At 51.3% G+C, this 10,258-nt stretch overlaps 1 protein-coding gene across 1 annotated transcript; it reads left to right on the top strand.

The window, feature by feature from the left end:
- The first annotated feature begins 7,840 nt into the window (after positions 1-7,840).
- Positions 7,841-8,765, top strand: LOC125552114 (ATP synthase subunit b', chloroplastic-like). Its single transcript, XM_048715593.1, has one exon. The coding sequence runs from the start codon at positions 7,960-7,962 to the stop codon at positions 8,593-8,595; it is 636 nt and encodes a 211-aa protein (XP_048571550.1). The 5' UTR covers positions 7,841-7,959; the 3' UTR covers positions 8,596-8,765.
- The last annotated feature ends 1,493 nt before the right edge of the window (positions 8,766-10,258 follow it).

Here is a 10,258-nt window from a genome sequence, read left to right as displayed (position 1 = left end):
TCGGCATGCTTGACGGTTGTTATATTATCTAAATCCATCTAGTGTTCTAAATAAACTTGTGATGTGGAGCAACTCTGACACTCTGCAGTGGAAAAGTATGAACCCTAGCCGGTTGTCTGGGTACCTATCGAGTGCTAACTCACGTATTGCTCACTACTTTTAAAACACAAGCTACAACTAAAGCTCGTACACCGCCGTCAGCACTGTACTTCGCTGATTTCATTTATATTTTCATGATGTCTACAGATGCATAACCTAATTCGTCATACCTCTGATTCTAGTTCTTGCCACTGATTACTTGCGACTAAAATCTCCGTATCCGTTCCGTCGAAGCCGTTCAGGTGCACGAATACATAACATTTACCCTGCGTCAGATAGTGACCGGCGTGAGTTGGGAGGACACAAGAGACTTCTTGTTCAGTAATGGTTGTCGCTACGGGGTTGTGTGACTTGAGAAAGACTGTGGCAATGCTTCGCCGATGCCACGTAGCGCTTCTCGCTATCGCACGCACGGATGTCGTACTCAACATTAGGGTCATGCACGATTATATGGAGGTGAGCAACACGTTTGCATTCACGACATTGGGGCCCAGCCACACCCGTTGCAGTACCGCGGACCCCAGGTTGCTAGGCGCAACGTGAGAGAGCGTACAAGAAGATAGCGTGCTCGCTTGCTAGACAGCATCAGGCGAACGCACGCGGTTGTCGGGCAGTACCAAGCGCGCTGAGCCTCGCGAGGAGCAGGCTGAGCGCAGTACCAGCCCAGTGGCGCGAGCCATGCATGCGGGCCTTGCTGTGTATGGGTCTATGTAGATGCGCGCGTCGACGCAGACGAGCCTGGTGGCGGACTAGGCGCGGGCACCAGGACTATGTACTGCGCGGTGAGCTAAGAGAGTGATGAATGCGGAGGAGAATCCTCTTTGCAAAGAGTGGTGCGCGACCTAACTTGAGGGCCGTGGCGAGCGGGGTCGAGGGGAGCTGGAGGGCGCTGGCTGGTCTGGGCTCTGACGGGGAGGGTATTGGTGACAGCTATGCGGTTATGGGCAAGCGAAGAAGGCACGTTCCCGGGGTGGAGATCAGTATCTCGGGGCCGAGAATTCGGCGAGAAGGGGGGGTGGGAGAGGCCTAACGGCCATAGGGTGGTTATACAGTCGTTATGGTTAGACCAGTGCGGTCGGGTCGTGGGTGGCGAAGGCTCGGGTCAGCAGCCACCGCTGATTAGGTACAGGCCGAGGGACGGATCGACAGCGAGTCTGCTGTTCAGTTGGCAGGGAGGAAGTAATAGCCTCTTAGTGGGATCCTCGCGCCCTCACAGTTGAACAGCCCACCAACCAAGTGACTAGTGACCCAGACATGGATGCCTTTGCCATAAGGGACGTCGCTGGGGGAAGGGGCAGGGCGAGGGTGAGATACTTTCGGGGGAATGGGGAGGCGTCTGAATCGCGGTCAAAGGACGGGGTGGAGTGTGCGGTTGTGGGGGGTCTGGTGGAGTGGGGGGGAGGTTATAGGCGGGGGTGGGCCTTGGCCAGTTGGGCCTGTGGCCTGCCGGGCCGAAGCCCCGAGGGCAGGGGGCTTTCTCCTTTTGTTTTAGTTTTAGTTTTTCTTCTTTTTGTTATTTTCTTCTTTTACTTATTTTCTATTCTGTTTTTATTTCATTTTAAATTCATTTAGGCATTTCTAAAAATGTGTTTACTTCACCATAATTACAGTGCAATATTTGGCACCACCCACCGAACAAGACATTTTTGGTTTCAACTTTTAAAACTTTTTTTGTTTGGAATTGGCCTATTTCCTCGAATAGTACTGTATATTGATCAGACAGTTTGTAACTAGCGGAGAAGATCTTTAGCAGCATTGCACGATTGAAATAAGACACCAGGAACGAAGATGCATCCATGGGATGAATGCAGTAGGACAAAGCGGATTATCAATGCCTCGCACTTGTATCAGTGAATGACATATCGACGTACATTTATCCGGGCGCACCGTACGAGTATGAATCATCGCCGTAAAGCTTGCAGGAAACAAGAGGCTAGGGCACTCGCTCAAACCAAAGAAATTATCTCATGGTCATTAAGAAACATAGGCTGCTACAGGATAAAGCTCAGTGTTAAGGCCTGTTTTCAAAAGCCATACCGCCGCCGGTGACATTCCGGGCGCCGAGTGGCCCGGCCCTGGGCAATCTGTAGCAAGATCCATAGGGTATGAAGAAAGATTCTCCGAAAACGGGTACGAAGTACATGCCGACATCCAAGCGTTGGTGGTTGTCCAAGTAGCAGCCTTTCTCGGGCAGACTCAGGCGCAGGCCAAGCAAACTAACTGCGTCACCAAGGCTCAGACTCCACACCAAGCTGCTCCTTCTCAAACCCAAAGGTTGTTGCTACATGTGAGCCAAGTCCTGGTCACTTTGCAGGAACTGCTATCAGAATCAAACCAGACATGCCGTCCCTAGGCTGGTCGATTGGCGCGTCCACCGGGGCATGTCTCCTCGTCACCACCCGTAACAAGCGACTCCACCAATTCTAAGAAATGCAGATTATCTTGGCACAATTGCTCCAAATCACTCTCGCTACATTATCTCAAATGAACTTAGACGCGGGCTTCCCATGCTACAACATTCCTGTCTTGGGCAGGGAACCGTCTGTGGAGGGGTCCCTCGTACACTCAGTTTACTGCACTGTTTACTTCGATCTCAAGAGAGCGAAACAATTATACAGTCATCGTACAGAAATTGAATACCCAGCCAGAGTAACACCGGGTGCGATGAGGAGAATTTACTTCGGTAGTAGGTGAGAATTTTGAAGAAACCACGCACGCGCGGTCGGGACTCTGTGCCAACACCTCACGGTTGGCACGATGTCCCCCCGGTGGAGATCTGAAGGCCGGATATTCTACATGTGGGCTCTCAGCCAAATCCTAGAAAGCGGCTGGAAGCACCACGAGACCATACTATTCTGGGAATGGGGGCACCTAGGGTCATTCGAGTAAAAGCCGTCAGCAGTCGTTGCTGCTTAAAATAGAGTGTTGTCGCCAATAGGGGATCACCGAGTCCTTGGCCTGAACGCTTCTGAGGCATATACAAAGATTTCCGCGTTTATGAAAACGAAATCAATTTTAGCCGGGCCGCTACAACTCCAGCCGGATCCAGTTCAGATCATGCCGGGCACCGGTCATATGCCTTTTGGAGATTGCCGCTTGAAAAGCATGTCATCACTCGAAGGGCATAGTGCAACAGGCCATCTATTATCTTCTCTTGTCTGTAGTACCGGTAGCCACTGCAAAGTCGAAGAATAGGGTAACTTCTTTTGTCATGCCCTTAATCTGCAAGAACTCCAAGGGATTCAGCCCAGTCACGCCTAGCAGCTAGAAGCTGGACCGCCATCAACTGACCTTTCCAACATTCATGCACAACACCCTATAGCTAAATCTTGTCACCCTACTAGCTGCAGCTAGAGTTGCATGAACTCCATTGAAAGCTTAAGAGGAGCAATCGAAAATTCCTCTTTGTACATAGTTCATTCGCCCAACGGTGGTCTCATGCCGTGTGAGGCACCTTCTCCTTTGTAAGGAACGAAGGGGTAGCGAAGGTGCGGCAATTAGTCCACGACGTACGGGCACGTAAGATGCACAGGTACATTCCAGACGTAGCTCAGTATCTATGTCCGCTCCTTCTCGGCATTGTACAAATGCTTATGCATACATCTGGTCTAGCTACAGTGTGTCTTCTCCATTCCAAACTCTACTGAGGTGGAGGCTCACCACACAAAAGACTCTCCTCGCCGGTCGCCAGTTGGCGTTTGAACACACGATCTTGATCGACTGAGTAAACACACAGCATTTGTCAGTGAGCCTTCGCTGGCAACAATTGAACGCATGGCCCACAGTGCAGGCACCGCCAGCATTGCGCGCCCTTCCACGAACTGGCATCTCCGAGCTCACCTTCTTCCCAGGTTCTGGAGAATTAATATCATGATTACCCTCTAGTACGATTTCGCTTCGTGCGCTACAGGGGTTCATCTTATGGACAGAGATCGACATGGGTATTCTATGCCTATACGTCAGAATAACGTGAAGAACGTGTAAATAAAGTCGAGGCGGTAACTTGGGCCCTGGAAAACATCTTGGATGCGACATTCAGTGTAAGGCTTGAAAAGGCTGTGTCGGACGAGATGACATTTGTGGGCTCCCCGAACTCAAAATTTTATCGTTGCGGTCGATGGTAGCCACAAGGAGCTAATTGTAATTGCGCTAACTCGCTGAACGCGCATGTTTCAGACCATTCTCGACAACGGACTCGCTCCGAAGATCGATCAGCCTAAGGCAACCGCGAGTTGTTATCTGTCCGGGCTCCGCAGCCTAGGCCGACCCGCGACTTCGTCGAGAACTTCTCCAAGATAGAGAAGCAGACTCGGCAAACCCTAATTGAGCCGCACTTTAAATAGGTCGAATATCAAAGTCAGCTACATTGCGAAAGACACGTCAGTCTGCTAAGGGACGGATGACCTGGATATTTCCCGAGGCCGTTGCCTCTTCTATAAAAGAACCAAGTTCAACCTGCCCAGTGCGTGCTCCACTGACTAAAATAAGGACCTCATCGTCATGGTAGGCTCGTTGGACGTAACCGTCAACTCCTCGGTACAAAAAGGAGCTCCAGGCTGGTCCATGACAAGAGCAGCACACAGTGAGGATTGGAGCTTATCCTCTCGTTCAAAGCTACTAGCAGTATCCTTCAGTACCCTCTGCCAAGAAAAGTCTTAACCCAGGTTGTCATGTGTTATACGCTGGTGTGACTGCGGTTGCTGGCTGTCATCATCTCCCCGACTAACGATCGAACTGAGCAGTCGGTCCGCCGACATTCATACTTTCTTCGGGGCCTGAAACACTTGGCTAATCTTAACAACTCGACGAAACACGCAAGTTGAAGTCAAAGATTTCGAGTTTTACTACACAAGTCCATCGAAAACACTCCACGGTATTAGCAAACCTGATATGAGATAATGGTCAACAGACTTGTCTGATTCACGACTTTGACGTGGGTTATCCTATACCCCCGGCAAGGCTAATGTAATGGCTGATGCCTTGAGCCGCAAGTCTTACTGCAACCACCTCCAGGTTCACAAAGTTCAGCCCTCGCTTGTCGAAGAATTTAGAAAGCTGAACCTTCATATTGTTCCTCCTGGAGCACTCGCTCCCCCTCCCCCGGAGTTCCGCAAGATGAATCTTCTTGTTGTTACTAAGGGTTCTCTAAATACCCTGGCTGTCGTACCAGATCTCGTAGCTGGTATAAAGACTATTCAAGGTTATGACTCTGAAGTCCATAAGATTAAACGCCATCTAGCAGAAGGAAAGCCCTCATTCTTCACTATCGCCGACGATGGCGCCTTGTACTTCAAAGGCCGCCTAGTGGTACCATGTTGAAGAAAAACCTGGATAAGACTAAAAGGGTTATGAGAAGCTCATGATACGCCTCTGTCCATCCCTGGTAGTACAAAGATGTACCAGGATATTCGCCAAAGATTCTGGTGGTCTAATAGAAGCAGGACATTCAGCTCTGCGCCATGATAGTTGTTGCTGAGTGTGACGTTCCGCTCCGTACAAAGCAGAGCATCAAAGGCCTGCTGGAACTCTGCAACCTATCTCTATTCCTGAATGGAAATGGGACCATGTTGAAATGGACTTCGTCACTGGATTTCCCAAATCGCAGAAAGGTAATGATGCTATTCTTGTCGTCATTGACCGGCTTTCCAAAGTTGCCCATTTTCTGGCGGTCAAAGAGACAATCACTGCTAGTCAGCTTGCTACTCTCTACATGGCCAGAATTGTTTCACTTCACGGTATCCCACTGGTTATCAGTTCAGACCGTGGCAGCTTATTCACTTCAAGGTTTTGGGGCGAGCGGCGAAGAAGCTGAATTCATCTATTTCACGTATACGGTATCCTTAGTTCGCAAGGACAGATTACATCGTCCGCGATCCTTCCAGCTGGACCCTTCGTCTCGAGTAACTTGCTGCGATCGGAGGCTCGGCGCAGTCAGCGCAACGCGACGTCAGGTTTGACCCCAGCTAACAACACAGCCCAAGTTCTCGGAGAGAATCTCTGGTGCACTAGGAGCTGTTAATCTCTGAGCAGCTCTGTGGTGTTGCCCAGAAATGGGAGGAAACCTCTTCATATCGAGAGATCTATTTCTTTTATCAGAGTCTCTATAATAGCCTATCCATGCTCTATAGACTGAAGTGAAGTTCCCAGAGTCCATGTGGCGCGCAGTGCCTGAGTATCGAGACAAAGGAGGGGGACCCTGCGGGACTCGGCAATTCGCTGGGACCGTATCCTATCTCCCTCGGGCCAAACTTGATAGTGCAACATCCCTCCATACGCTGAGGGACACGAATATGGTCCCACCAAGCCTTCGCGCCCGAGTCCATCCATCTCGCAAGTCTACGACGCTCATGTCTCTCCACGGGCTCTAGCTATCCATACCTCAATGGGCCAGGTGTAAGCGCGATGCGCCTGCTTGTAAAAACCTAATCAGCCCGAAAAGTTAGATGGGCGTGAATTCACTTAACCCTGAGGCGAATTGGCTTAGCAAACGAGATACATGTCCTACCGGATGAATGGGCCGACACCCAACCCGGCTACTAGCGACCAATTCCAGAGGAGCGCGCTCACATCTAAGTCTTTCCCCGGCATCTTAGTCAGCTTTGGCTGTTGTGTATGGAGGAACCATGTCTCTCGAAAGGTCCGAAAGTGTGCTTGGCACTACATCAAACTGGCATGTACCTCGAGCACGACACCGATATGAACAGATTGAGGCCGAGGATAAGTTATCGAGTGTCTGGTCGCTACAACTCTATCGCAGTTGACAAAACTTCCTCAAGGCCCACTTTAGCTGTGCACAGAGCGGACAGGAGTTCGACCAGACAGGTGAGCACTGCACGGGATCGTGTCATCGAGGACGACTTCCATAAGTCCGTGGTAGTCATCCAGTTCGACAGGTGGACGCGCTTGATAGTTATGACAATCCCTGAAATGCCGGAGAGGGAGCACAATGATAACAGCGTTTCCACGGAAATTCCATGGCCCCTTTTGCATTACTCTCTCCCAGTTACCCAGGCACCGGAACTGCAAAGTGTATATATTTGACTCCAGCGGTTTAAACTTGACATCTTGAGCTAGATCCCACGCAGCTCTCATGTTGCGGAAAAACCAACCCTGGCTATAGGGTTTATCAATATGAACGCGAGCAATTGCCAACCATCTTGCTGCATCTTCCGGGACAGATCCCTCATCGACCACCACATTGTCCATATCATCCTCCTGAAGGCCTAGTTCAACCATTAGTTTCTCAATCTTTGATGCAGAAGAAGAGCCCCCGGCCGTAGCCGATCCGCTCGCATCTCCCGCAGCCATGAACGCTAAACCTAACCCGATCTGATGAGACAAACGGGTCCTTCGTGACGGAACCTAACCCAAGCCGCCTGCGAACAGAGATCGTCAGGGCAGGAAGCCCCGGTCGGATCCCCCGCAGCCCGGCGGGAAGGAAGAAAACCGTGGATCTCAACGGCGGCGAGAAGTCGCCTCCGAGAGGAAGAGAAACCCTACCTTGAGGGAAAAGTAGCCGTGTATAGGAGTACTAGCAACACTTTAGCATGTTAGTTATTTCTTCCCCGGGCCCCTAAAAAAAACATAGACAGGCCCCTAAAAAAACAGACAGGCCCAACTCATTAAAAGCCTGGCACTGGGCCATGGGCCTCCATTGGGCCCTTGCCGACGCCCCAAAACAGGTTATAATATCGGCAGGCGTTAGTGGCAGCAAGCGCGAGCGGCAGCGTGTGGCCTCCGTTGGCTGGCAAACCAGAGGCCACCCCGTTCGGATAGATAGCCGCCCGCCTCCCCTCTCCCCACCACACGGCCACAACCCGACTCACCACCGCGCCTCTTCCTCCTCCCGCTCACCCACCCATGGCGACGGCTATGATGGCTGCAGCCACCACCTCCTGCTCCCCGCCCCGAGCGCTCCTCAAGCCCGCGGCCTCCTCCAGCCCCGCGCCGCCGCCCAGGCCGCAGCCACGGTCCTTCCTCAAGCAGCTCCCGGGGCTCGCCGCGGCGGCGGCGGCGGCGGCCGTCGCCTACGTGCCTCTCCCGGCGCTGGCCGTGGAGATGGAGAAGGCTGCGCTGTTCGACTTCAACCTGACGCTCCCGGCGATCACGATCGAGTTCCTGCTGCTGATGGTGGCGCTGGACAAGCTCTACTTCTCGCCGCTGGGCAAGTTCATGGACGAGCGGGACGCCAAGATCCGCGCGGAGCTCGGCGGCGTCAAGGACGCCTCCGAGGAGGTGCGGCAGCTAGAGGAGCAGGCCCAGGCCATTCTCAAGGCGGCTCGCGCGGAGATCGCGGCGGCGCTCAACAAGATGAAGAAGGAGACGACCACGGAGCTGGAGGCGAAGCTCGACGAGGGCCGCCGCCGCGTGGAGGCAGAGCTCGTGGAGGCGCTCGCGAGCCTCGAGGGGCAGAAGGAGGAGGCCATCAAGGCGCTGGACGCGCAGATCGTGTCGCTCAGCGACGAGATCGTCAAGAAGGTGCTCCCATCCGCGTGAAAACATTAGTAGATCACGCAGCGCGCAGCAGCCGGCGCAATCCCCCGTTTCATAGTAAAGATTTCTAGTTCTTGATGTGTAATGTATACGCCCACTGGGCTGCCTCCCCTAAGAATGTAACTGAATCAAACATTCTGTGATCGGGTATAAATGAATGATCCTTTTGTACACTACTCTGCCCTGAATCTGAGTGGTCCTTTAATCCCCAATTCATTTCCGGGAGAACCCAAATATAGTGTTAAAAACGCTCTTATATTATAGGACGGGGGGAATACTAAAGTAGAATGTCCTTTGTTTATGACATGTTGTTAGACATTATTCTTTAGCATTATTGTAATAGAATCATTAGCCTAACATTAGACCACCTACAACATGATTAACAGAGAGGGGTTCACAAGAACCTGTACCGAGTAAAGTCCCATGCCTGCTTGATGCAAGCTTGGTGTAACCCATGATAATACTTGGGACCATCGTCTCCTTTAGCACCTCACTAGGATCGGGCGTTAGAGGTGGAACCTCCATTATCGTGTGGATAGTGAGTTTCCGACGGTGGGGGCACTTTTCCTTTTATACTAGGTTTTATGGAGGCGGGACCGAGACCATGTCGTTGGTTTAGTGCCCCTTATTAGGACACATACGTCGGACGTATCCACCTTTTCTCTTTCTGGTTGTTACAACTAAGATCAATTTCAGTATTCTTCCCCTTGATCATTAGGTTAACAAGCATCATAAGCCCACTTTTAATAGAAATAACATACCAACTAAGGTGTTGCAATGGTCAATGAAATGTCACTGTACTTAATACTTATAGTATATCATTCTATTTTAAAATGGGTAGCATGTTACTTTAGGAGTTGGTTTATTTAATGGTCCTTGTTTCCAGGATCCACGGGCTTTCCTAACCCACGCGAGGAATCTTATCATACAAGGGTAAATTGTCAGCCTTAGTAAGTGGAACCAAAAAACTTATAAATCAAACATCATATGTTTGATTGTGGACTCTTATCTTTCACAACATGAAACATAATGTCAAGGGTTTTGGCAACACCAACTGACTAGTTGTTGACGGGGAACGTTGCATGGAAAATAAAAAATTCCTACAAAACACCCAAGATCTATTCTATGGAGATGCTAGCAACGAGAGAGAGAGAGAGAAGGTGTCTACATACCCTTGTAACGGTCTAAATATCGTGGTTCTCAAAGTCGTACTCCCTTCGCAATCCAATCCGATCCAGCGCCGAACGGACGACACCTCCGAGATGTGCACACGTACGGCTCTGTGACGTTTCCGCCTTCTTGAACCAGCAAGGGAGGGTGGAGAGGTAGATGGGATCTAGGCCAGCACGATGGCATGTTGGTGGTGGTGGCAGCGAAACGCCGAGAGGGCTTCGCCAAGCACTAAGCGGAGGAGTAGGAGGAGTAACGGGAGGGAGATGCACCTATGGGTGGAAGGGTTGCTGCCCCATACACCTCCCCCTTTATACAAGCATGGGAGGTCTGGGAGGCTTGCTCCCCAAGCGGGTTGTTGGCCAAGGGGGAGAGGAAGGAAATCTCTCCTTTCCGTCCCCACCGATCATGATCCCCTCTTTTTAGGGATCTTTATTATTCCTTTTAGGGGGATCTTGGTGCGCCTAGACCAGGAGCCTTGCCCCACTACCCACGT

The sequence above is a fragment of the Triticum urartu genome, chromosome 4, assembly GCF_003073215.2.
Source record: "Triticum urartu cultivar G1812 chromosome 4, Tu2.1, whole genome shotgun sequence".
NCBI classification, from domain to species: Eukaryota; Viridiplantae; Streptophyta; class Magnoliopsida; order Poales; family Poaceae; genus Triticum; species Triticum urartu.
Note: the sequence above shows the minus strand (reverse complement) of the source record. Positions and strands in the feature narration are given on the sequence as shown.

Excerpts from the sequence above, each read along its gene's own strand:
- LOC125552114 (XM_048715593.1), top strand. The coding sequence starts at position 7,960 with ATGGCGACGGCTATGATGGCTGCAGCCACCACCTCCTGCTCCCCGCCC.